The 27987-nt window shown below is 43.1% G+C and overlaps 1 protein-coding gene across 1 annotated transcript in view; it reads right to left on the bottom strand.

Moving 5' to 3' along the window:
• Positions 1 to 14531: 14531 nt before the first annotated feature.
• The window catches only part of LOC139296997 (glypican-5-like), an 89545-nt gene continuing 76089 nt past the window's right edge, over positions 14532 to 27987 (bottom strand). The window contains exon 9 of the mRNA XM_070919575.1: positions 14532 to 14719. Coding sequence (XP_070775676.1) covers positions 14532 to 14719 — 188 coding nt within the window. The remainder of the gene's footprint in view (positions 14720 to 27987) is intronic.

Raw genomic sequence — 27987 nt, 5'->3', positions numbered from 1 at the left:
GGGTTTTCTGTACGATGCTATGCCAGCGCTGCCACACTGTGGAATGAAGAGGAGGCGGGGGGGGAGAGAGAGAGAGAGGCAGGCAGACAGAGAGAGGGAGAGAGAGAGAGACAGAGAGAGAGAGAGAGAGAGAGGAGGCTATACGAGGTTTTACTGCCTTTCCCGTTTCATTCCATCTCATCTAAATATTATTTTTAGACATGTTTTAGAATAACATTACTGTAAAATATGGTTGCTTCGTGGGTTTGAAAACATCTGTCAAGTGTGTTCTCAGTGAAAGAATGCGCTCTACGCGTCCTGACAGCTTGGGCTCCTCCAGCCAGGTGTAACAGGTGAACTGTGGGCGTGCCCTCGAGCCCAGGTACCCACCCACCGACACAGGTCAACGCTGTTGAGTACCTGTCCTCCACTCTGCAGAGAGCAGGCCACATCGCTCCTCCAGGTGCAATTAAAGGACAAGTTGCTACTTGCCCGATGGAGCTGCCAGTTTACCTGTCAGCTGCTGAATGCCTTCATTATCTGAGTTTCTGTACGTGTAGCCAATGTGTTGGTTAGTAACACAAGCGTGAAATGTTCCTGTGTGATTTCAGGCTCGACCAAGCATAGAAAACAAGGGATGAGAAACTCCAACGATATATGACATAAGATGACCTGCGTTGTCTTATACAAACAAGAATTCCCCTTTTTGTTTTGTTTTTCTTTTACTATCCCACAGTCTCTTAGCTTTTCCTATATGAGGGCTGTTTATCCCATTGGCTTTGTTTGGCGAAAGCCATTTCTATTTCTTATTATGCCTCTAAAGGAAATGCTTTGTTTATAAAGCAGGCTACATTTTATACATACTTGGAAGTTTTCAGTTCATTCATTACTTCTAATAGGATCAGTGACTCCCGGTTCCCAGCTCAAGGTCCAGCAAGCCAGTGCCTTGTCACAGCCAAAGGCAGCAATATGTCCATCACTAATGTTTTAGTTTTTTTGTATGCAACAGGAGAAAGTTCACTCAGTTCAGGCTGGTTCAAACCCAGGACCCTCTGCCTATGAAGTAACAATTTAGTTTAAAGGTCTTGCATGCTGTAATGAGCTAAGTGATGACACTTTGGGTACTGCACTGGTTTCATAAGTGCAATGCTCATACATCCTCTAATAACCATGCATGTGTTTCATGCGCCATTTGAGACCCACAAAATATTCAGCTGACGTGACGTGACTGTGGTTGAGTTACAGCAGTAAACAGATATACAGTTCTCTCACTTAAGATAATGTCTCTTTAGTCATCTGGCTGTGTGAAATTGAATCAGACTGCGTTTGATGGTGTCACTCCTGTGGGAGATGCTTTTTTTAAGGATTGTTTGCGGAAGAAGATGCCACCGCACATTATCGCAGGTCACGTGGAAAAACTCCAGTGCAGCCTGAAATAACCAGCCGTCACACAACAGATAGGCAAACAAAAGTGAGAGAGGGGAGGAGAGAGCCACATGCCTCCAATCATTCTATTTACGAATGCAGACTTCTTTTTATGAATACATTAGGAAATGTTACTCTATAATTAGTCTGTTCCTCATGGCTGCATGAGTCCAAACAAAGAGGACAGCATCTCACATATCACTACTAACAAATGGCTACGCTCGCTTCCCATTATTACAGCTCTGAAAATGAGCAGGCACGAATTACACCTTCGTTCTGCACAGTCAAGTGTCTCCCTCGTTTGACGCCTGTGCATGTGAGCTTGGGCAAACCTGGCACTACACCATCGCAGTTACTCTGCAAAAGTTGAGAATTGTGTAATTGTGCCACACAGCAGACAGAAACCACTTTCTTATTATGTGTCATGCTGTTGCTTCACTTTTGTTGTTGCAGTGGGGGAACTCCGGGCCGAGTTAAGCACATGTGGCCAGAGGTTAATAAGTCTGGTGGCCTCAAAGTGTGTGTGTGTGATAATATGTCTGTCAGTATTATATATGGTTTTGTGTATGTATGACCTTTATGCATATGTGTGCCTGTGTGCGTTTCTTCTGTGTGTCAGAGGCAGTGTGTGTTTGTGTGTGTGTGTGTGATGTGAGTTTATGTGTCTGCCTGTGTCCCACATGAGGCCATAGGTCGGCAGTGCTGTTGGAGAAACTGATTGGCCCTCCACTGTCTGGTAGGGGGATCATGTAATTAACGCTCAGTAAAGCCACAGAACAGCCATGTTTTCTTCAGGCTGCCTCCCATTGAAGTTTTATTGGCTCTGACCATGAAAGGCCTTCTAATGAGGAGCAGGATGCTGGGGGGGAAGTTCAGGAGACCTGGGAGCACAAAAGAGGGGAGGCAGAATGGTAGCAAAAAGATGGGGGAGAACAGGGTGAGGGACCGTACAACTAAGCAACTGTCAGTTTAGTGTACACATGCAGTAATTATGTGGCGAGCATTTTCAGGGCGTGATGAGGTTTTCTAGTGAAAATTACATTGCTTCTCTACAGAAATACTACAGACGTTTTACCACTCCTTTCGGGAAAAACACACTCGCACTTAGTTCCAAAGTGGATAGATGGAGGGAAATGTTAATTTAACACAGACCTTTCCCTCTAAATGCTTTATAATCTTTGCAACTCATCTTAGAGCATCAACACACTGAAAATCTGTATGTTTAATATGCACTCAGCAAAACAGGATAAGCCCAGTCAACTCTTCATCCACATACATTCTGTGCTTTGAAGGCATCAAGAGACGTATAAACAATGTAATTTTACTCATCATCAGTAGTCTGTACAATACTCAACAGGTGAACCATCAGGATTGCCACACCCAAATGTAGCACTGGCTGATCAATTGCTGATTGCACCAATTCACTGCTGTCAAACCAGAGACCTTGTTTTCTAGTTTTCTCTCTTCTTCTGTGCGATCACAATAGTTTTTAAAACCTGCTGCTTTTATTAAACATCTGAACTGAACAGTTCCTGCAAGCCACTAGAATGCATTTATTGTGAAGCAGCTACAGGAAGTGGACTGGAAACTTGCTTTTTAATAAAAATCTATATACATCTAGATTTGGACAATGTTTGTTGCCAAATCAGAGATGCATGGCTAAAACAGATGCCAACACATAGAGGTGATAGCACAAGCCTTTATGATGTACTTCAGGTCTTCTTTATGGAAATTTGACATTATGGCATTCAGCTTGCGTTCATAGAGCTGTTTACAACATTTATACACACACATATATAAAGAGAGGCAATCTCAGGTCAGCTTATGTAACCATATGAAAAATAGTGCAAAAGATTTTGTCAGTTTTGTTTTAGCATTTTCATGCTGTGGCATTGAAATGTTCTCACCTATCGCACTCACAAGTACAGTTTTATGAAGACATTAATGACAAACAGAGCAGGGTACAGCCAGATCTGATAGAAGACACACACATGCACACACACGCGCACACACACCACTTTCTCCACAAGCAGGATTGGGCCCACTGTCGGGCGTCAGCTGGGTTTCTATGTAAATATCAGTGTGCTGTTTCAACAGATGTAATCAGCCTTTAGAGGGGGATCATTGTGTCCTCTCCCTAAAACCGGTCTCATCCTGGGCTCTTACAGATAGCATCGATTCTGCCTCTTTTCTGGGTTTTTATGTCAACCATTAGCCTGAGTTCAGCACATTCGCCAGACTGCTCGAGTGTGTACACATTACTCACCGAGGTCTATCTCTTCCCTTTCTCGTTCCTCGTCTCTTTTCTTCAGTCCACTCTCGTTACTATTTTCTCTCTCTTGTAAAGCCACTCTCTCTGCTGTCTTCCCCCTCCTATCTACGCCTCGTGAGAACATATGATCAAGCATTGCCTGTTAAAATGCGGTCATGCATAAAACTTAAATTCAGAGTTGTTTTAACGCCTGCTGTCTCTTCTTGCCTGTCCCTTTGCCATTTTGCAGTGCTACATCATCCCTTGATCACATTTACCCAGTGTCTGTCTGTGCAAACACAGCCTCCACAAACAGCAGATCTGCATATCTCCACACGCGGAGCTCTCCCCAGTTGCCAGAGACAGATGATGACAGAAAAGGGAGAAATTTTGATGGTAAGAGCAAAGGGTAGACAGATAGTATTGTAGAGAAAAATGAGAAATAGCGAGGGAAACTGGGAGGAGAGGAGGGGGGGGGGGTGAGCTTATGAGGCAAGATAAGGAGGGAGAGAATATGATGATGGATGACACGGGGAGAATGACTGAGAAGTGAGTTGGGGAAAAGTAGCAGGCAGGGATTGTACATTCAAAGTGGAAAGGATGAAGTGTTTGAGATAAAAACAAATAGTTTTCAAAAGGAGAGGAGTGAAAAAGAAAAAGGGTCAAAATTAAGTGGAAACAGCCGATGGCCAACGTGGTCCAATCCTTGAATTCTTGGGGTTGTTCTTGTAAACAGGCACTGTCGTGGATGAGAAATGCCCCCTGTGGTGCGTTGCGTTGTGCTTTTGTGTGCCTCCGTGGGGATCCTGGCACTTTTTCTGTTCAGTAATCCAAGCACATTCCAGTTTTCTCCAAACATGGACACAGGAGGAGAAAAAACATTTTTTAGGTACATCTTACAATATAATGGAATCCAATAAAAAAACACCACAAACTACTTCTTCAGAAATGACCACAGGATGTAGCGGAGTGAAGTGCATGAAATCTAATTGAGACACCACTTAGAGCTGAACAATATCTACTGAATGCACTGTTTTAATGTGTGTTCATTTACCGTGGCTTATGTCGTCATTAAGACGGAAAAGCACATTTCTCATTTATGTAGACTCATAAAATAAGAGGACTGCGCTGACTCAAACACTGGCCTTTATTCCTATCTCTTTCTCTCATATACAACGGCAGACTGTACCCATCTGGCAGTGGCGTCTCCTCAGTCCTGCACCAACTTCATCCAATTACTCTGTTCATTTGCCTACATGCTGTTCTCATATAAATATTTCACCTCCTCTATTTGTCACATGTCTTAGAGGATAAATTAACTACTCTCCTCATCTACCTCTTGCCGTGAAAACTCATAAACTCACGGGAAGCGACGACAAAACTGCAAGACTCCGATGACCTCTCGCGACCAACTCTCATGCCAGTAATTGTTTCCTAGGCATTAATACGTATATTCATATAATCATTAATTTCACGGTGGTTAGTTCCACGTCCTGTGCTACAAAAATAACAAGGTTGGTGGATAATATTTTCCCGAGAGCGACCTTGACAGTGACCTTGGATTCATAACAGAAATTAAAACACTGAAACTGGCCACAAGTCTTCTCAGAATTTCAACTAAGTCAACTATCCTCAACTCTCTACAGGTCTAATGTGGCTCTATGGCAGATCTTCATCCAGATTGGCAGAGTCTACCTCCACGTGGACCTTGGAAACAGTGGGAGGCCACGTCTCTGTGTGGTTCTCAGCCCCCTATGAGGAGTCCTTCATTATTTTCCCACTGCCACTGTAGAATATCCGCACATTCCTTCAGCATTCCTCAGCCCTCCCCCTGTATAGAAGCACTTCATCACATTACTCCTCCTCACATTTCTCCAATTTGCTTTTAATGAGAGACTGCATAAAAAGTGCAATGCATCAGTGCTGACTCAGTCTGATCACCATAGACAAATTCAGTAAGTGACTGTGTAAGTGCTAATTCTTAACATTAATATAAACTGACAGCTTTCACAAGCAATTTTTTTCTATTTTAAACAGCCCACTTTTGAAAGCTGCCCAGCTTTGGTACTGGCATGGTTTTGTCTGAAGCCTTTTCCCTCACCTCATCTGATCAGAGTGAAGCTACTAATGGGAAATTGCCATTTAGACGGACGGCTCTCTCAGCACTCCCGTCATATGGCGTTGTAAACTGGATTGTAAAACAAATCTAGCCTCTAAATCTGTCGGCTGAGAAACAGTTGGTTTTTGGATGGATGTCAAATGAAACTGTAAAGCTGTGTGTACATTTCCCGCAGCCCGAAGTGGGAAAATGCTGTGTGCCTCATCATTGATGCAAAAGAGCCTCTCTGGACTGGAGCATCATTGACAGCAGCAAATGTCACACAGGTGCACGTAGCATGCAACACTGCATACACACGTTTCACAAGGTGCCTACAGTGAGAGCGACTTATCAGAAAGGAAAGGACTGTAACTATCTTATGCACATCATTTGTTATTGCAAGACTATTTGAAAGTATTATTTGACTGTTACTGATACTGTTGAGTAACACCTGGACAAAGTCTCCAACGCACAAATGTATTCAAATAACATTGTGATTCCTGTTAGATCCTTATCAAGTCAAACCTTTTCCATCTTCATATTTAAATACATTCGTAGATTGGAGTCAGTGTGCAGTCAGTACATTTATCCCTCATAGGGATATCAAATCAGTTTTAGTCAAAATTCACTGGCACATGATATCATCACAGCATTAGTGCTATCGCCGTTTTGTGAAAATCTACACAATTCACACCCTGCTCCACGAGAAGTCAGTCTCAAAAATAAAAACAATAGACATTTTGACTGGTAACAGAAGGAGAGCACAGGTGTAATTAATAACATTAATGATTAAAGGTTCAACTGCACTGAAGCTGAAATGTCCAAAGCTAACAAAAACTATTTGATCCATTTATAAACAGTTGGAAAGTAGGTTTATGGACTTAAAATCAAGTAAATATATTATTCAGTTATAAAAATTCAATAATAACAGTTATTAATTCCAGTAACACTCAACATTTCTTCGACAGTTTAGGGGTCGGCATGTTTGCTGTCTTACCAGGAGTTTGACTGATAGCAGTTTGGTCTTTCTTCCTTGTGGAGAGACGGTCGGGTACATGTTCGCTTGGAGCTGGAGCTGGAGGTGTGTGTGTGTGTGTGTGTGGTGGGGGGGGGGGTAGCCGTCGCAAAAAGAGGAGCAATGATACTCCCGGTGACTCCAAAGTTGTCATGTTTACATAACGTGTCTTCTTAGCAGGCATGCTAACATTAGCCACGGGTAAGCCTACAGGAGACACCTGCTGTTGGTTGGAGTTGGAGGGGGGGGAGCCCCGCACCTGTGAGGACGAGTCACCTGGCGAGCTGCGTGCAGTCACCGTAAGTAACGTTAGGCAAGCTGTTGATGGTCAGGAAATAGGCTGCCTGCTTTTCAATTTCTACACGTTAAAATATGTGATGTGTGGATGTGCACCCATGACACAGCAGTGCAACGAAACGAAAATAATTAATGTAATTCATTACTTCTGTTGAGTAATTAAATGATGTAAGTACTTTTTCAATGACTAGTCTGTGATGACTGAGTAATCTATTTTTCAATTAAGTTGGCCAAAACTGGTTACCTGCTTCTGTCAAATCATATATAAAATTGGTCATTCATTCCTAATCTACAAGTGAACATTGTATAAGTTTGCATCTTTCTCATTATGATCTTTGACTTTTGTCATTATAAATCCTCATCTGCTGCAGGGCATTGGGAAATTTGTGTCATATTTAAGGTGGTGATGTAGCCTATGTACGCTCTATATTATCGTTTTCACATTAATTACTGTATGAGGATGTCTGAATAAAGAAATCATAGTACAGAAGGCAAGAAAGATAGCTAACAAGCTCACTGGCTGACAACCAGTTAACATGGCAAAGACTGTCTCACTCACACTCACCCCAATCAGCCACTGGAGAAATACCTGAGAATACACGAGAATATGCCCGACTTGACTGCTGTTGTTCCTCCAGCCAGCAATGTGTTTTAGTGTTATTAATGTAATCCAAATCCCATCTGGTATGAGAAAGAAAGGATAAGTGTTATATGTATGAGGGAGTATGAGGATGAAGGCCTAGAGACCCTGCAACATTGATTTCCCCTCTCTCATGATCTGCAGAATCGGACAGCAGCAGGCGTCCCTGAATCCGTAATCAGAACCAATCAATGGTGCTCCTGTGTACCAGCACGCTCATTCATCCTTGGCCACACACATGTGGCCTACATGCTCACACACACGTATACACTAACAAATTAGTGAATTAACATTCATGGTCCAAATGTAACATTCATTCTAACATAACACACTGATATCAGGTAGTCAGATGACAAATGCATGGGGGGGAAATCCTGACAGGGTTAGAAAAAACAACACAAAAATCTTACAGGAGTGAATGTGTGAATTCAGTCCCAGCCTGATAGAGACAGAAAGAGAAGGAGAGAGAGGGAGAGAGAGTTGGAAAGGTGGAATGGCACCCAAGGGAGCCATGGAACATTCTCACCAGTGCTCATCCATCTCCAGGACATGAGGAAGGAGGCTGCCTGTAGCATGCCAAACAGAGCGAGCCTGACAGAGAATTCAACATGAGATGCTGGCCAGCCTTGAACATGTGTGACAGACATACACCCACTCACACACAAACTCCTTCTTAACCTCCTCAATCATGCCTCACACCACACGCATACACACACACACACACACACACACACACCAATGCAGACCCCTACAGTCTAATTGGAATGGGGGCTCATGCTAGCATGGCCACATTTCTACGGCTGGCCATTGTCATGTGGCGACATAGTTAATCTGTTTTCCTAACAGCCAGACTTTCATGGTGACTAATGTTCAGACCCCTCTGCACAGCCTTATTAACACACAATACATTCTAATGACAACTCGTCCTCACCCAACACTTCTGTTTATTTCACGGGCCAGGACATAACTTTGAGTCTTTTGTGGGTATGTGCCATGTGCATATTTGTGTACAATAATTTGCATATCTTGGTCAAATATATAGAGTAATCTGCACGTTGATTTATGTGTTGCACTCTCTTGTCATGCCGCCATTACTGTGGTAGCATAGTCAAACTGGGAGCAGTGAAAAGACTGATACTGTCAGGATGAAGATGGCCGAACATCATGTGAAAGTGGATGCCACAGTCTTTAGGCGAAAAAAAAATAACATTAACATTATTACTTTTGTTATAATGCCAACATGTAATATTTAAGCTCTATCCAGCCCAGTAAGCTTTTTTGGTTAAATTGCAGGTGAAAAGACATCTAGGTGTCTTTGAAAACGTTTTTTAGACATCTGGATAACATATAATCCCTATTTCAACTGAATTGTGATGGCTATATTTTTACATGTCGCAGGTTCTACAGGATCTCCTGTTCCTATTTCTGGGCAAAAGCTATACAAAAGCAATTAAAAGGTGGGTTGCAAGTGAGATGCTACTGTAGTAATAGTGGCTTGTTTACTTCTGCCTATAACCTGCATTAGTCCGTACACCATAAGGAGCAGAAAGGCTGGCAAGTATAAGTAACGTCCATATGTTGTACTGTCAGTAATACTGTTGTACCCCTAACAGTTCAAAGATATGTCAGGGACTTGTGTGTGAACAGAGCCCTACCTGACCTCCTACACACCTTTCCTTGTGTGATTCTGACAGTGAGTGGAGGGCAGCAAAGTCCAGAAAACCTCTTCTCCTTTGGGTGTCCTCAGAGTGGTTAGAAAGAGGTCCACAAGCCAGACGCCCAGTCCTCTGCCTTTATTTGTCTTTCATAACAGAATAAATTGGGATTCTTGTGGGATCTGAGATTATTGCACAGCTGAATAGCTGTTTTGCATTATTGAGTTCATATTCGGCGCTGGTCATGCACATCCAGAATGGCTTGCCAGAAGGAGCTGACTACTGAGAGCAGGATAACTTGTGCAATCTTAAACTTTTACAGTTGTTGCTATGCATTAATGTTTTGTACATGCATGTTGGTTTTTATAATATTTCTTCAGTGAGCAACACACTGTTGTGCATTGCCCCACAACAGTTTTTCCCGCCGTCTGACAGAAAATGACAACAACCTCACGGTAGCTGCCAGGAGTGTAACACCTCCTAACACTGTTTACCTGCCCTCTGCCAGCAGCACAGCACATGATTGGAAACAGAACTGACAGGTGAGGCCAATCAGTGAATAAGAGGAATCAAGCAAAAGTTCTTGTGTCCCTGTTGCAGATTTGATCTCTGTCAGTGTTGCTGAGGCTCCTCTTGATGGTCTGTCATGTTGAAATTTTGTTTAATTGGACTCAATTAGTCACCTCAAGAGCTCATTGAGCATAATGCTAATTTGCCAGCGGAGCAGGGTGACAGAGGGAGAATTGGCAGTGACATCTTGTGTTAGCCTGTTGTGAGGGCATAGGGAGCCCTGCGCAGAGGGGAATGGATACAGTTGACGACTGAAACTCAAGAAGGAGAGCTGTGGTTAATAGGAGCCGTAGGTCCCCCTTCATTTCCCCTCTACCTCACCCAATTGTTGGTCTTTGAAAAGCTATTTCCAGTGCATCCCGCCTGCCTTTGCTCCCTCCTCCTAGTTCAAGCTTGTCACTCTGATCCCTGGGCTGTAAAGGTAAGACAATCTGGAGCTCCACTGCTGTCACCCTGCTACTGCACAATCAGGTTGACTTCAGGGAACATCTGTTAGAAAATGCAGTTATTATCTTAACTCTTTTCACAGTGTGATGCGACTGTGTCGTCAGCCCTGAATGTGAGAATTAGTGTTAGATCTACTCTTTACTAAGGCAAGAAATATTTCTGTGTGTGTGTCTGAGAGGACGTTTAGGTGTGGACTTGGCCAAGCCAGTGGGACAGAAGCGCTGATGTGTGCTACCGTTTAAAATAGCCCAGACAGACAGCTGAGCAGCTGTGACCTCAGGTCCCCCGAATTCTCAGTTACACTCACTGACCACACTGCTCCTTGCAATGTGTGTGTACGTCTGTGCCTACAATATAAAACACTGAATCATCCATACCCATTTTAAAGACATGAAACTGTCTTTATAAAGCAACTTAAGAAAGAAAGCGCAGTTGAAAGTAATTTTGAGACTAACTCTCATCCAGTGTCTGGGTTTGCTCCCATTATTGTCCATATTTTAAAGTCATCCATGGCTTTCTGCGTCAGTCAGCGGAGGTTATTAAAGGACGACAGACGGCTTTGGTTTTGTCAGGCAGGGACAATGCAGTCCAATTACAGCTCAGGCAGAGAGGAGGCACGGTATCCTTGGACTGGGCACTGTCTCTGCTCTTGTCTGCAGCCAGCCAGACACTCAGTTTCACAGCAACAAGCATGAAATAGACTCCAAGGATCAAATACAGTCTGCGTGCAATTGGAAGTGTACAACTGTGGGACAGTGTGTGCGAATGAGATCATTGGTGTGTGTTTGTGATGATGTGTGTGTGTGTGAGAGAAACAAAGAGAGTGAGAAAGAGCTTGTGGACATTGTATGCTTTAGCCAGGAAAGTACTATTAGTTATGTGCTCCCAGGCTGATGGCTAAAACAGTGGGAGGTGTGGTGAGACTTGGAGGGCCACTGTCGCCTCATACGTTGCCATCAAATGCTTTTATAATCACTATGGAGGAAAAAAACAGACCAGTGTTACCCTGAAGACCAATTATAAACATTACTTCTAAATATTTTGCTTCAGTCCTATTGTATGACTTATCTGGCTTAATGCAATGCTAAAATAATGCATGAAACAGTGATACCACATGGCATACACCTGATTTAGGCCGTAATCTCACTCTATTTGAATCTCAGTGTGGGCATTGTAGCACTTTGTAGCAGCGTCACCCCACAAACATGTCTGTTTTCAGACAGTGGCACCCTTCATGCTTGCCTTATGTTTATATGCGTCCTACAGTAGCTAAGCTAGGCTAACAGTGATGCTATCATTGCAGCTGACAGCGCAGACTAATTCAGGGCAATTATAGTCCATGAACAGGCAAAGTTTCCCCTGCAGGAGCAGCCAATGGGTCAGCCACACATCAGCTGAGCGAGCAAACTGTCACTGTCGACGTGTCATCACGACTGACTGTCTGCCGCGGTCCTCTCCAGCACCAAACCTTTTCATGTCTTCACACTCCCCTCTGCCTCTATTCCTGGTGCATACATGGACCGATTATGTTTAGCAAGAGGCTTCCTGGATGCCAATAGAGAAGGTCAGACTAAGAAGACTTGCCCTGCCTAAACCCTCATAACTCAGTCCTCCTCCACTGCTCGTCAGCAGAAAAGTATGTGCTTCTGGGTTTGAAGGAATCGTTTAACATTTTGGGAAAATAGCTTATTTGTTTTCTCGCTGAGTTAGATGAGAAGATCAATACCACTCTAGTGTTTGTGCGCTAAGTATGGAACTTAGCTTAGCTCAGCGTAGAAGCAGAGAGAAACAGCTAGCCTGGCTCTCTCTAGTTCACAAATATGCCTTCTGGCACCTCTAAAGCTCACTACCTTGCTGATCCCGTTTCTGAAAATGATTGAGTGATTTTACGGGGAGTGACATGTTGTAACTATTGGCGACCAGTGGCTTTTCCGGAGTTTTGTTTCTCAAACGAGATACAGTGTGGTAAGCTTTAGAGGGGCTACTAGGCAACTGTTGGCAAGAAAGCAAATGAAGTGTACTTCCCAAAATGTCAAATTATTCTCAAAGGCTCACAAAGTATCACTGCATGTGCGTAATGTGTCCATCTGACTGTTTGATATTCTTTGAGAGGCTATTGAGACAAGCAAAAAAAGCAGAGCTCAGCTACATTGTGTCATACTGATACAAAAGAGAGGAAATGAGACACAATACAAAATGCAAGTGACTTAAAATATGTACATTTATACACATGCAAGGGTAAAGGGCTGTATGTGATCTGAACGACAGTCAGGAACAAAACATACATGGAGGAAATCATATGAACTGAACAAATATGGTTATAGAACACAAGATGTGACACATTTAAACTGCCAAAATCTTACACAGCTGTAGTCATCTCCATTCCTCATTGACTGCAAGGCTTTAATGTATTTCTATGCATTTGCAAGTAGTTAGGCAGGTCATCCTTCTTCCACTTTTAGGTAGAGTCAACGGTGAATTACAGCAGCAGGGAGAGGGAAGAGTTGTTTACAATAAAAGCTAGATAATGGAAGAGGTATTTCACTGCACATAGACCCACGTAAGTGTATAGACCTATTTAGCTTAGATTCTGTATCTGTGTAGCTTTTAGGCATTATCAGGTTTAATACTGTATTTGCATAGCGTTGACCATACATTCATCCTCATTCACACACTGTTCCAGTACGTAAACCAGCCGTTACAGAAGTCAATAATAATACGTCAAACAAAGAAGGATTTGCTTTTATTCTGTTGGAATTCCAAGGAATGGTCTGCTTAAGAGTGGGTGGAGAGACATTAGAGCTTATTATTTGGCAAAATGTATGATAAATCCATGAAAACTTTATAAAAAATATTCAACATGTTTTTTTCTGTCTGTGTTAAATTGTGTTTGAATCTGAATGTGTTGGATCGGCAGCCCAATCTTCCCCTTGTTTTCAAGTTCCAAACCATCATTTGAGAGAGGAAGATAAAACCTGGCGTCATGCCATCAGCGAGATGTAATGGAAATACGGATATATGAGTTTTTGATGCTTCCTGTAGAAGGGCCCGGATCCTATCATACTAAGTTTGATAACTTGGTAGGTTATACATGCATTAATGCAATTCAACGAGCAAACACACAAAACTGGATGCACAATAAACATTAGTAAAATCAACAATGTACAGACTTTGTTCAAATGTCCAAAATTTGTCCATTTGTGTCATGGGCTTGAGTCGGAGAATTATGTGCATTCCTGTTTTATTTGTTAAAGAAATTAAATCTCCATACTAATCTAGTATGGAGCAGCCAAGCACAGTCCATTCATAGCAAAGGGAAAAGAAAAGAAAACCCCATTCAGCTCAATCAGTTAAGAGCTTTTTGTTGAATCAGAACCTCATACACTCCATCAAATCTTTCCACTTATATACAGTTACATACTATACACACCTAATTTGTCTGCACAATGTGTTCAGCCGTGCAAGTGTGCCCGTGCTCTACCTGTGAACTCATTACATTCTAATCCCTGCCAAGGTACACAGTCATCTGCTGTTCTGGGCCAGGCACCTGGGATTGATCTATCAGTCTATCATGCATTCCTTAATCCTCGAAAAGAAAATGGGAGTTTTCAAATGAGCTGAATTCTTCTGCCTGGCTGGCGAATGGTGCAGTGGCCGTGATGAGGTTGTTAGCCTGAAAGTTTAAGTAAAAACCAGCAGCAGAAAAAGAAGACAGCTGTGTTTGCACTGTACATGTAAAAACAGTGTATGTGAGTCTGTATATGTGTAAGCGTTTAAGTAAAATCAGAATGATGCAGTCCCATTCTGGGGGCTGTATTGGTGTCCGTCTACACGAACGTCTAGCCCCAGAACAGACTCGAAGAAGCAGCAGGCCTAATCTTTGTAGATGAGCGTGCATGGGATTAGCTTGTGCAAACATCCACATTGGTGATGCTGCAGGACAAAGTCTCCTACAACGTCGTCCTCTTCTCTTCCACACCCTGTCTTGTTTTCCATCATTACCATCCATCCATGTACGTTGAAGACAGGAGTAAAGATACTATGCATGATATGTATATGATATGAGTGCCTGTGTGCATGTATGTGGTTCCTAAAGGAGCAGGGGTCGTGGGGGGGGGGGGGGGGGGGGGGGGGATTCACAGAGGGAGCTGGCATCAGAACAGGGTCCACTGCAAGCAAAGTGCAGCAAAGAGCAGTGCGAGGCTCCAGGGTCGTGCCCAGCTGGCAGTCGGCGAGCCCCCTATCACCTTCACTGAGGGGGGCTTGGAAGGGTTCTCATGTGGGCTGTCCCCTCCGGGCTGTCTCCCAATGGGCTTTCCTTCACTGGAGGCTTCTGTATGTGCTGCGAGAAAGACAGAAACAGATAGCACATAACAGCAAGAGAGAGAAGGGAAGAGAAAAACAGACAGAGATAAATGGGTTGGCTCATCACGGTAATCATGGTAATCTGCTTTAATGTTCAGAGTCCTTTGGGCTTGTAAAATTGTATATTAGGGGCTCATCATCATCCAATCACCATTCTCATCACCTCATTCCAAGGGTTTTCAAAAACAATCAGACATAAAAATGATGTATGATTATGTCTTTTCCAGTGGAAGTGAGTTCATATGTACATCAGAAGCACAGCTGCGACTGTTTAAGTCAAAAGCATCATTCATTTATTTCTGAAGAGTGCTTTATCACAAATGCATTTACAGTGCCACTGTGTTACTATCCAGCTACCAACTTGCTTTTATCCATCTATTTTGTGTGCCGCTATATACTGTGTTTTCTTGCCACATGGGTAAAATAAAAAATGAACTCCCACCCCCATCTCCACACACATACCATGAGGGAAGACTGACTTGGTGTCTAATCTCCAGCAGCAGATGATGGACAGCCCTCACTATGTCATTACAGCCAATCAGAGATAAATCAGGGTGATGAGGGCAGGGCAGACATTAAGCACCCATTTTATCAAAGTCCCCGCAAACACACATATAAAGCTGCACACACAAACACTATCCTGCTGGCAGTGGTGAAATCCCAGCTTTCCTTAAAAAGGACTTCACTCATCGTCTCTACCCCTCGCTGTTCCTCTCAAACCTGATCACTTCTATCCTCATACATCCTCATAGCATCATCGCCCTGGTTCTGAACGCATCTCTTTCCTCTAGTCATCTCACTTCCCTCTGGGATGCAACAGTGTGTTGGTGTCTCTAAAATTGAAAGGAAATGGATTCCTTCTGCTCATTACCCATCATTCTTTTCCACTCCTCTTCATGGATCCCAGCAACAACAACAACAACCCAGCCCAGCTACGTACATCAACGGGTGAGAGACAGATTACCACCCTCAGCACAGCAAAGTGCACCACACGCTCCCAGTTGCCAATTTAATGCCAGTCATCCTGCATCATTAGGACCTTACAAGTGTTATACATCAAGTTTGTACTCATGTGCAGAAGTTAGCCAAGCCTTGTGTGAGTGCATAGAGAGAGACAGGGTGAAATGAAGGAGGGCTGATCCCAAAAGATGCAGAAATAAACAAATAGAGACAGGGGTGAGGGATAGAATGACTGCATGTTGTAATAGGGAGTATATTAGTTATCAGAGTACTGACAGTGCCAAAGCCCAGTGTCAAATTGTCTGTTCGAGCTGTCACTGGCACAAAAACAGGCCAAGTTTGCAATGATTCCCACCAGTGTGTGTTAAACTGATCTGTCTAGAATTCAGTTGTCTAATTAAATACAGTTACAGTCTACCCTTTGTGGTGACTTGGCTGTCAACGTGACAGCCAGGTGTGTGATAAGTTATCAGATAGTACACCCACATGTGAAAATTTATAGCATTCCACGCAAGAGCTTTAAATACCTAACTAAATCACTTTTTCAAAGATATAAAAGAACAAAATGCATTCCTCATTTTAAGTCATCCAATACGAATTTTTCCTTTCACACCTGGCACCGTCAGATAGTGTAAATCTAACAGCACATTGTTTCGTAGAACTGAGAATGCCTATCAACCCATCCCTACTGTGCACTTGGGTTTGTATGCGTGCATGTGTATGCATGTGTGAATAGGGCTAGGCAGGGCTCTAGAGAGAGAAGTGTTTCCCGTGCCAATGGTTTTTGTTGTTCCAGTAGACAATAGACAAAGACATCATTTATCCCAAATCAGATTGCTGTTATTGTTTCAATGGAAATGGGCTGCATCTCATCAGGGAAATGTCAGAAAACAGCATTTGAATGGGCCAACACAACAGTAATACTACTCCACTGCAGGCGAACCAACTGGCTAATTAATGTAGCCGGTCCTTGCCAGAACAACCAATTATGGCACAGACAACAGCACTGCCAAAGTGTCTGTTTTATATGTGGTATAGGTATGCATTTTGGAATGCATGGTGTTCGAATGCTTTGTGATCTTTAAAATAAAATAAAATTGGATGCAATAAAATAAAGTTACAAGGCTGCGAGTCAATACCCATTAAACTAATCCTCTAACCAGGTGCGTTTTAAGGTAAAGCCAAACTAGGCGATTGCCTCGAGTGCCACCAGCTGGGAGGGGCATAAAAGAGAAGGAATGAAAGAAATGTTTGTGTACTTTATATCATGTCTTATTTCCTTTCAAATGTCTATCAAAACTGCAGATTATGCATCCCGACCAGAGAATGTTCCAGCATCCTCCACCATGAGATGGAGGACGTGGAGGGGGAGAAATACGCCTGAGCTGTTCTCACGTGCTGCTGTTGTGACCTGGACCCAAATAAATGGCAAATAATGTGATGGATGGATCGATGTTGCAGTAGTTTGATGCACTGATGTGTTTCATAAATAGATTCATAAAAATGACAACGTGGTTTGAAGTCTTGAAAACAGATGATCATCTGTTGTGAAACAGATGAACATCTGCTGTGAAGTAGGGAAAATAAAGTGCTCCAATACACAGCTCTGCCGTTGACATAATTTATACTGAAATGTAATAATGCATTGTGTCATCATTTATTTTGGAGAAATTACTTTTAAACGAAACTAAATCTTTAAACAAATCTCAACATTTTATTTTGGCAGATTTGCCACGAAAAGGTTCTCAACATGTGGGGAAACCCTCAAACCTGGGCTGAAATTTGCATGTTCTATTTTGGTTTTAACTAACTGATTTTAGTCCTAAAAATTATTTATTTTATAACATGGCATATGTCTGGTCTAATTTTTTATTTGTACATACATATAAAAATATATGGGTCAAGCAAAAATAGACATACTAAATATTGTCATCACAATGATGATAATATTTACATATTGTATAATATGTATATATTATAAATATTTCTCACATAATATGGAAATGTTTATCATTTATCATTTTCAGCCATATCTCCTAACAAGAACTCAAAAGCTTAGACAGTTAAGAGGTGTATTAAAATAGTCCCTAAAAGCAAGCAACAACTTGAGGAACAAAGAAATGAAAAACCAGGAGGATAATGGAATGTGATGTTGTTGTCATAATGAGACAATGTTAGCAGATAAGCCGTGCTTCATAAGCTGGCTCATGTCTAAATCCCCAAAATATGGTGGGGAAAAGAAGGGAGAACAAGCAAGACATGAAAACAGAGGGTGGGAGGGAGTGAAGGATGACACAGAGGGAAAACAGTTAGTTTGGCTTTTCAGTATGAGGTTGGAGATCCATCGTCACTCGTATTGGCAGATGGAATCAATCACCTCAGCTGACTTCAAGGCTATGCAATGGCACATCGACATGCTTCTCCCATTAGAGCAACAGTCAATGAGATATGTTCCCCACCAGTAAAAGACAAATGTGATTTGATTAGTAAAAAGCTTTATAATAGGCAATGAACAGTGACGGAGAGAAAAACAAAAACAGGGTGAAGGAAACCTGAGAGATAAATGGAGTGCTAAGAAGTCCTTAATGTCTGGGAAGAAGAGTGTAAATATGCGTATGTATGTGTGTGAGTATAAAGAATGGGTTGTGGTAGCTTTCATTTGTCATTAAAGCCTGCGAAGTGGATCATGTCACTGAATATCTAACACTCTGATATATAGTGATTGTGTTACCTTCATAACTACACATACAGCTAAACCCAAGCCTGTAGCTTGTTAAAGAGGGATGTTCTGTCTTCTGCCACCTTGCTGACCCCTGTGTTGGCTAAGTGTGTGAGAAATGGTTTATAGTGTCCTTTGCCACTAATGCCTCTCCAGATGGGCAGCTTGTGTGTTTGGAGGAGCCTCCATTTCCCACTGGCCAAGGAGCAACAACAGCTGCTTCTAACAAGCCTGGCCACAGCACTGACGAAGAGGTGGACCTCAGGCTCTAGCCAAGAGGAAGGCGGGATGGGAGGGGAGGGGGAGAGGAAGGGAGGGAAAAGGGTTGGAAGGTGAGTGGGAGGAATAACAAACGCCTTGGCCATCATTGCTTTGGCTCTCTGGGCAACCATGTCAGTTTTCTGCTGCTACTCTCCTCTGTGTTTCTTTTGGTTTGCCAGCACGCAGCCACTGCTGCCACACTGATTAAATCCCCAAACCTATGCAAAGGGAAGAAGCAAGCGAACTGTTCTCAAACAATCCTCCCTCTGTCTTCAACAGATAAGATTTCGTCTTACTTTTCCTCAGCGGGTCATACATACTGTAGAATACACACACACACAGATCGCATGAATGCACACAACACACGTACGCACAAAAACATACACTCATACAGAGAAGCAGTACTGGGGCAACAGGGCAAATCCTAGGACACTAAAGTCCATACGCATTGTGCATGGCTGTGTGTGTGTGGCATGTTGTGCAAGCATGCATGGGCTTGGCTGAAAACTAGCTGCAGAGCTGTAATCCAGTGAGAAGTGGTGCTACTGTAAACTGGGGCTTAGCAAGTTGTCCCACTATATGCTATCAAGATGACAAGGCAGCTCTTCCAGACTCACTCACTTGTTGTCGTTACAAACGTAGATATGTGTTCTGTTCAATTCAATTGTGTTCAGTTTTTTCTATTTCACATATTAAGATCTGCCCAGAATTGTGTTGCAACATCTCAGCCTTATTACAGAGTAACCTTCTGTTGTCCAGGTTAACTTAAGCCCACGCAGAAGTTACATGTGTAAATAGAAGACTTTGACCTTTTTACCATGGACTTTAAAGAACCTGTGGCAGTTTTCATTCCTCTGCCTGCTGTGTGCAATTATAAAGATGGTCAGAAGGTGGAGGTTTGATTTATGGCATATACTGTATGTGGTGGAGGTCATTAACTTGCTTCTCCTCTCTCTCTCTCATTCTCACCATCTTCCTCTCTCTAGGCTTACACTCATGCCCAGGGGAAGGGGGGGGGGGGGTTAAAGCAGCTCATGGGCCTGGGTTTTGACAAGGCCACTGGACCTGCCTCACGGCGATGTTTCATTAAGAGAGGTGACCTTTGACACATTCTTCTTAACCGCTCACACAGGCAGACACATAAATGTAAGCATGCACACAGGCGCAAAGATTTACAGATGCTCATGGTGCATGCACGCATACACACACACACACGGACAGGTGTTTGAAATTTGTAGTGAGACGCAACGTGATTAGCGACTCACCCCTCTACACCGTGTGTGCTTGGTTCCAGCGTAAGTTCAAGACTTGCTAGTATGCCTCAGAGACAACAGAAGCGAGTTTATCCAACGGTTCCTCTCCTGTGACAGCTCTGCCAAGCGGATGAATAATGACGCTGTTGATTTACTAGATCAATCCTTATTTGCTGTAAAACAAGATCTTTATGCAATAGCCAATATGTCTTTGAAGCGTGGGCGCCAGGTCACCATTTTTCAAATGCAGGGAAGTCAGTAAAAATGATTTGTAATTTGTACCATTAGTCTCTGTCATTAACAGGGACAGAGCATTCTCCTCTGATCCAACCTGATGTGTGACCTTTGCCAGATATTTGCTACCTGCCATCTATTCGCATTGCGAGCAAGAGGCTCTCTGTTTCCCAAGAGAAGAGAGTGAAGAGACACAGATGTGGTACAATGTTCCACTACTCCCTTTTAGTATAAGCACATATTCCAAAGAAGTTTTATGATTGTAGATTTTACCCTAGTCATTTTATATACTTTTGCCACTTTGTGCAGATAAGCTGTGTGCTGGCCCACATTTGGGGTCCATCAATATTAAGTTATACAATACTAATACATAGAGGACTTAAACCACACATCCATTCAGTGGCCATTGTTACTCCTCAGTTTCAACATAATTTTAACACAACAAAAAACTTGATTGTGGAGTCCCATACACTTAAAGTGATGTGTAAAAGTCTCTTTTTATTCTCGGGTAAAGCCAGCATTACTAAGATACAGAGCTATCAGTCTGCCTCCAATCAGACCTTTGGACACCAATAAAAGGCCGACGCTGCTCTTGGTGGCTATGGATCACGAATGTCCTGACATTGTTTGGTACAGCTGGAGAATGCTAAAATTCTCTGGGTCACTATGTTTTTTTTAAGGCTTCTCTTTCACTGTCTCACACACAGACATTTACCTTCCCAAGCACTGACACAACGTTCCCTTATCTCTTTTCACACACAATTTCTTACAAAGAGGGGTAAGGTTAGAGGGTGGAGAGAAGGGGAGGATGAATTCACACAGTTCATTACTGGCCATCCATCTTTGTGCTGTTTTTGTCCGCAACTCACTCTTTATGTGGTGCCCTGTCAGGCAGGGGCTCCCCGCCCCGTCAAACTAATCTCCCTATTCCGTAACACACTGAATTTGCATACACACACACACACACACACACACACACACACACAAACAAACTCACTTTTCTGGGAACTGTCCCTCTGGTTCACAGGCAACCTATATAGGGAATCCAAGACTTGTACAGGGTCTCTGGCAGGCCACTCAAGGAGCCAAAGGGGCAAAAATACAGGGGCACCAGTGGGGTACATATCTTAGCCTACAGCTAACCTAGCAACGGGCATAGCAGCATGGCAACTCCAGAGCAGGGATCAGTGCAATGGAATCTGCCCAGTGCAATTCTTGGCTGTACTAGACTATTAAGCTCCTTGGCAAGATTAAGATTTACTCCCCTATACACACACACACAAACACATACACACAGAAACAAATAGGCAAAGGGGGCCCTGGGAGGACAGTGACCTCCACCAGTCAATGTGACACATTCTCAAGATGGAGGGGAATCCTGAGGAAAAAGGAGAAGAGAAGTTAAAGGCCCAGTACGAACACACCACATTCCCCGCCAGAACACTGATTTTGGATGATAACCAGTGTTCAGTCACACTAAGCTGGCACTACACCTGCGTGCACTCAAGCACCAGATACCTCATTGCATTGGCAGGTGTCAAGTTGTCCTTGTAGACAAACAAGCGTGAAGGATGCAGAGATAAATTCGCATTCATATCCTTTTGCTCTCTCTCACTCTCAACACACATGCACGCACCACACTTCATCGCCATCCATTATAGCCAAGAGGAAGGGCACATCAGGTAGCACTCAAGAGACACTGTCGCCGCGTGTCTCCTCCCTCTGCCCACTGGAATGAGCCACGCAGTACAAAAGTCTCAAGTTGCATTTTTCCACCTGTTCTTACGCGGTTTCTATCTCTATGATTTTGTGTGTAAAAGCTAAGAACTGTCATGGCTGAAGAACAGAAAAGAGGCTTTAGTGCGAGTAAACTGTCATTAGGGTGCTACCTGCTCACTGACACCTAGTAGCAGCAGCAGCACAAAAGTAAGATGCAGAGAACAGAATGCAGCCTTATGTTGCTCCATGTGACCAGCCTCCCCTGAATTAAACTGAACTAAGTGATACTTGCCTTTTCAACTTCAAAGTGTTTTCAGAAATCTGTGTGGGTTAGGAAAAAAAAAGTTGCGCTGTGATGTTATAAATGTTTGATTTTGTGGGGGTGAGTCAAATACTTTGATGTAAACTCTTGGTTGCATAACTGACTGCAGTTTTAGAATCAAATTACTTAGAACAGTGCACTAAGTACCCTGTCAGTGGCCGTTCCTATCTGATCTGTAATCAGCTGAAGCAATGAGAGGTCAGCCCCCCTCCCACCCCTCAGGCCTGACAGTCTGTTCAAGGTTCAGCTCTAATTGCCACATCAATTATGGATAAGGGAGAAGGGCTTTGTCGCTCTCACCGCTGGTCAATAGGATAGGCTTTTAATGGAGTGACTTGTCTTGCATGTGCGTACCTTTGATGCATACACATATATAAACCTGCACACATACTCGCACTGCAGGCAGTCAATACAGAAATTGGCTCATTGCAACCAACCTCCATTATCTGACCTCTTGTGCAATGCTAATGCACCTCTGCTATCTAAAGCATATACTCTGATCATGGTTTTGCTTTAAAACAAAAGTTTAAGACACAAGTACCTGCCTCAATGGGAAAATTCTACCCCAAGTCCTTCCATGCTTTCTGTCCTTCTTCCCTCACCTAGTCTGTATTTCCCCCTGCATACCAGGCTGAGCTGAGACAAAGAGGATCAGACTCATCCCTGCTTATCCTTCTACTGTATTTTTCAATATCAATGGAATGTCTGCCTTTATTTGCTCAGTGCTGTGTTACAGCAGGAATGCCAGTTTCTGTGTTAGTAGCCAGATATGGGCTCCAGGCGAGTCAAGAAAGTCAAGCGGGTCACTCAAGCAACGACCCCTCCTCCCCACTCTCCCATCCAATCCCCACCCTAACCCCTAGCAGAGAAGCCTGGGTATGGGCATTAATAAAGCAGCCCAAATAAACTAGGGCCATCACTAAGTCGCCTCAGCTGTAGGTCTGTCTGTTAGGTTGTAGCTAGCAACAAAATATTTCAACAAATTCAGCACGTATTAAATCTGATCCCAATGACAACCCAAAATTAGTCTAAGCATGACTTGGGGCTGGGGTGGGGGAGGTGTTCAAGGGTGTTTTGCACACAATAAAATTGAAGTCATATCCATTGAATCTGCAGCTTTCAATAAAGAACAGTTTATGAGTCTGGACACCATCTTTAACCATCTTTAAAATGCCATTTACTGCCTGGAAACCTGCACATGTTGTAAGGATTTCTTGTTATATTAGTGAATAACAGCACGTCTGTGGTACTGTAGTTAAGACTTTTATGTGGCTACGGTATCAGAGCACTGAGTCACTAACATTCCTTGTTCCTCTGCTATAAACTTCATAGCAACCATGCAAAATGTTAAATTTGATGTATCTTTTTCACTAACTTCCGAGGTAGTAACTCCCACCACTTCCTTTAGATTTAAACCTGTTGCCACACCACAGATTCTTGGTGTTTCCCCACCAGGGTCCCAAAGGTGTGCTGGAGAGGCTCAATCATAAAAGCCTCACTGATACTGCTTAGAAAGGAAATGATGATGCTGGCTAATGAGAACCATTCTCCTCTGATGACCGCACGCCTAGGGAGCCCTTCAAGCTAATATGCTCTCAAAGTGCCATAAAAACCACAGGGCAGAATATGCCAAGCGAGGAAGAAAAAGGAGACCACTGAAAGGAAAGGTGGAAGATGGTATAAAAAGGGACGAATGGGGGCAGCAGGGAATGGGAGGCAGTTGATCACAAATGCTGATGTGTACAATAAAGAATGTGTGATATGGTGATTATAATAAAACAGAATATCTGTCAGGTGGTTTAAGTGCTAACAAATGGGTTTGAGCACATATTAGTTTAAAGGATTATCGCTGTAATTGTTCTCTTTGAAGGCTGTCTTTCCCCATATTTATTTCATAGGGAATGACACTGAAATTTCTCAGAATCATTCATAGATTCTGTCTAGAGAAGTACTGTTACTCATAAAGTCAGATAGAGCAAACAGATGACTCTGCATATCTGAGTGAAAATGTGACTCACTCCTCCCACATCCATCCGCAAACCAGACCATCTTCCTGCCCAGCCAAAGCCATCTCTGATCCTCTTGTTCCTTCTTCTCCAAGCCTACTCTGCCCCGCGGAGCTCTCTCTCAGCCCCTTGAGCTCCAGATGAAAGGCAAAGGGAAATGGCAGTCCTACTGGTAATATCCGCACCGGGACACAACCACTACATCTGCTGGCCAGCCGGCCTCTATGCACGCCAGTCCCCAGGACCTAGGATGGGAAGATCAAGGGGTGGATTGGTTCTACCCAGCCTGGCAGAGAATACAAGCACCAAATCCCCCATCCACCCTCCTTACCTCCATCTCTCACGGTAGATTGAATCATAGGCTTGTATGTTGCAATCGTCTTCTCTGAACTGTAAAATTTTATTCTCATGTTAGCTGTACTTCCGCGCCTCTGTTACTTCTTGTACTGTGACATCACATCATATAGCTCTATGGTATTACTCCTCCATTGTTTTAACTATCTCACACTTTTCCTCTTCTCCTCTACATCTGACCTTGTGTCCTCTCTCAGACCCCGCCTTGCAGCGCTTCACCCTTAATCACCGCTCTTTTCTCCATCTTGCAAGTTTTCTAACATGAAAGGCAGGTGGGTGCTGGGTCCAAGTCAACAGCAGGCTGTAGTGGGCTTGGGGCCGATCCAGTGTAATCCTGCTAACGCTGGTGTAGGTTGGCCATATCCTGCCCAAGCAGCCGTTCATTTCAGGAATGTGCTTTTCTTGCCAGGGCGAACAGCTGCCGCACACCTTTATGGCCTTATAGGCTTTGGAGAGAAGTTCTCTCCATGCCTTTGACATTCAGGTACAAACACACCGGCAAACCCAAGGACATTAAGAGCCTGATATGTCAAACTTGAATCACTGTATCAAGGCCAGGTTCAAGGTCATTATTTATACTATGCAGTCTTTTGAACATTCCGGTGGTAGAAACTAGATCTCTACAGAAGTGTTTTATACAGCTGCAGAGAGCAAAATATAAACTGCATATTACACTGGACATTGATAGATGGGGACCTCAGATTTTGCTCTGGTGCCCTTCAGCCTTAAATTCAAAATCTGCTGATTGGAGCCTTCTCATGCCATACAGACTCACCTCTCCATAGTGGAGAGAAAAGGCTGTGCCTGTGTGTGTGTGTGTGTGTGTGTGTGTGTGTGTGTGTGTGTGTTGTTACACACAGAGTAAAATTCATAACTTACACTATACTCTATATAAAAAATGTTCACAAAACTAGCAGCTGTGGATTTGGAGCTGTGGCGTTTACTTCCCTTGGGGTCAGGTTTACACTCATACACACACACACACACACACATACACACACACACACACACATTCGGCCAGCTGTTTCCTTCTGTATGAGGGTATGCAAGGAGAGGCAATAAAAGTTAATATATTTGTCCTTCTGTTCCAAGAATAACAGAAGCACACTGATCCTCTCTTAAATCTTTCCATCTTGTCTTATTTAGTTAATTATGTTCTTTGACAGGATGGCAAAGCAAAACAATCATTGGCAATGGCTTCATACTAATAGACAGGTTTAGCCAATGAAGTGCAGAGTGTGTGAGCAATGCCGGGGGTGTCTTCACTTTCTTGATGAGCTCACCAGTGATCCAGACAGATGGTGTTTGTTACCAAAAGAGAATTGTACTTTCATGGCTGTACGATTCACACTTTTTCGTTGCACGCCCCTCCGGCTCAATCACAGGAAGTGTTCATCCATGCATTTACTTCTCCCTCCTCCTCTGAGATGGATAACCTGCCTTGTCCCACAACTGTTTTTATGACTTCTCACACCTTTGTCAGCAGCACAAACAACCCTACACTGGAGTGAAATACACAATTTATTTATTTTAAATCTCCCACGTTCAATCCAAAACTCCTTTAAGATTTCATAAAAACTAAAGGCAAACTTCTACAGTGTATTCTCCTGCACTTTCAATACCAGAAAAAATAACATCCCTTTTCCTCATCTGTTTTTCCAGATCAGCACAAAAGGCCAGAACAGAAATGGCTGCGCCTACTCTGCCAGAGACGAGGCTGCTGGGCTCACGGAAGCAGACAGACAAATACAGTACTGTACCTTTGGTTGCACAGACATCTGGAGTCTGCTCTCTCTTCCTAATGGAGAGATAGTGGTCTAATGTGCCACTGTGGGTCTTTTAGAGATTAATGCGTTAATGAGCTAGCTACAAATGAATAGCTCCTTTGGAAGGAGCAGCCATAAGTGTTCCCGGGCTAATACAGTTAATAAGCCATAGTCACGCCACAAAATGTACCACAGAAGAGGCTCTCATAGCTGCAGGGGAGAGGGATGATATGGTTCATTAAAGATTCACTGATTTATTCTCCTGTTCATGGCTGTGGTCATGGCAGCTCGTACATGACCAGGCCTTGTTTAGTTTGCGCACAAAGTACACTAGCATGTCTCCAGGCAAGAGGAGCAGGATCTGAACCAAGATCAAAGAGGCATTACATCATGCAATCACCCTGCACGTTCCTTTAGTCGTGTAGAGCTAATTGGAGTATGAGAAAAGAGTGTGACTTTTTCAACTCTTGTCTGCAGTTCTTTTTGGCATATTTGCAATCCTTTATTTTGCCAAATAGTAACACTGTGGAACATGTTTTTATCAGAATTCTTAAACATCCTTTCAGTATGCAGGAGGCTGTACACATGCATCCTATCTCCTCAGAAAGACTTGCAGCAGTTCCATCCCATCTGAGTGATGATAGAGACAGTGAGTCTGTTCTCTGCAGATTAGCACTGTTCATTAGCTTGGTGATGAAGTCTCTCTTAGCAGAACAGTGGGTGGTCATGCCCCCTTTTAACACGGACCTTGGGAGCTCTGCCACAACTACACAGAGGCAAACAAATATACAGACAGATGGAAGGTAAAATATGCCTCCTGCCCCTTTAATGCATTACAACCTCATACAACTAATACATCCCTTTAACAGTTGCCAAAGTAGATGTTTGGAGGATGAATAACAGTTTAACCAATATTTGCAAAGTCATAAGGGAATGAGATGTATGTAAATGTATTGGGATTTACAACAAAAGTATTTGTTGAGATGCCAATTTTTGAAACAGTGACGCAGATGTCACTGTGTTGATGTTGATGAAAACATCAAGAGGCCAAGAAATAAAATGTCACAAGATGTCAGATGGAGAGAAAAAGTCTTAAAAATGATTGACCCCAAACTGGTCACTTCAAAGAGCTTGACAGGGGAGTGCAGCATGACTGAAAAACTGAATTAAAGAATGCCTCTTACCATAGCCCTTATCCACCTGAAAGCCTCGGAAATTGCCAAATAGCTGAACATACCCACAACTGAGTTCAAAGCCAGGCTTGGCGGGTGTAAATGAATGATGTGCCAAAAATGGACTGTCCATGCGTCACAGGACAAGCGTTGCTCAGCTCTTGGCATCAGTCTTCAGAGAAGTGAATGATTGTCTTATATTCAGAGTTTTATAATAGGGCCAATGCTATAATTTGTTTTTATAGATACCAATAGGCCAATCACATTTCCAGGCAGCAGGATTTTGTTACTGGATGACAAATATTCTCTTGAAAGCTAAAAGGACAGTTGTACAGGCAACAGGGCTCACCGCGATATAGATTTATATTTTGAGCACAGACTAATGGGTTTTGTTCTGTAAATCTCAGACAGTGGTTTTGATTGATTATCCACTGCTGTTGGGATGCTGCTGCTGCTGTCAGAGCTCTAAGAAGAGCTGG

This window comes from Enoplosus armatus, chromosome 14, assembly GCF_043641665.1.
Source record: "Enoplosus armatus isolate fEnoArm2 chromosome 14, fEnoArm2.hap1, whole genome shotgun sequence".
In the NCBI taxonomy this organism is placed as follows: Eukaryota; Metazoa; Chordata; class Actinopteri; order Centrarchiformes; family Enoplosidae; genus Enoplosus; species Enoplosus armatus.
Note: the sequence above shows the minus strand (reverse complement) of the source record. Positions and strands in the feature narration are given on the sequence as shown.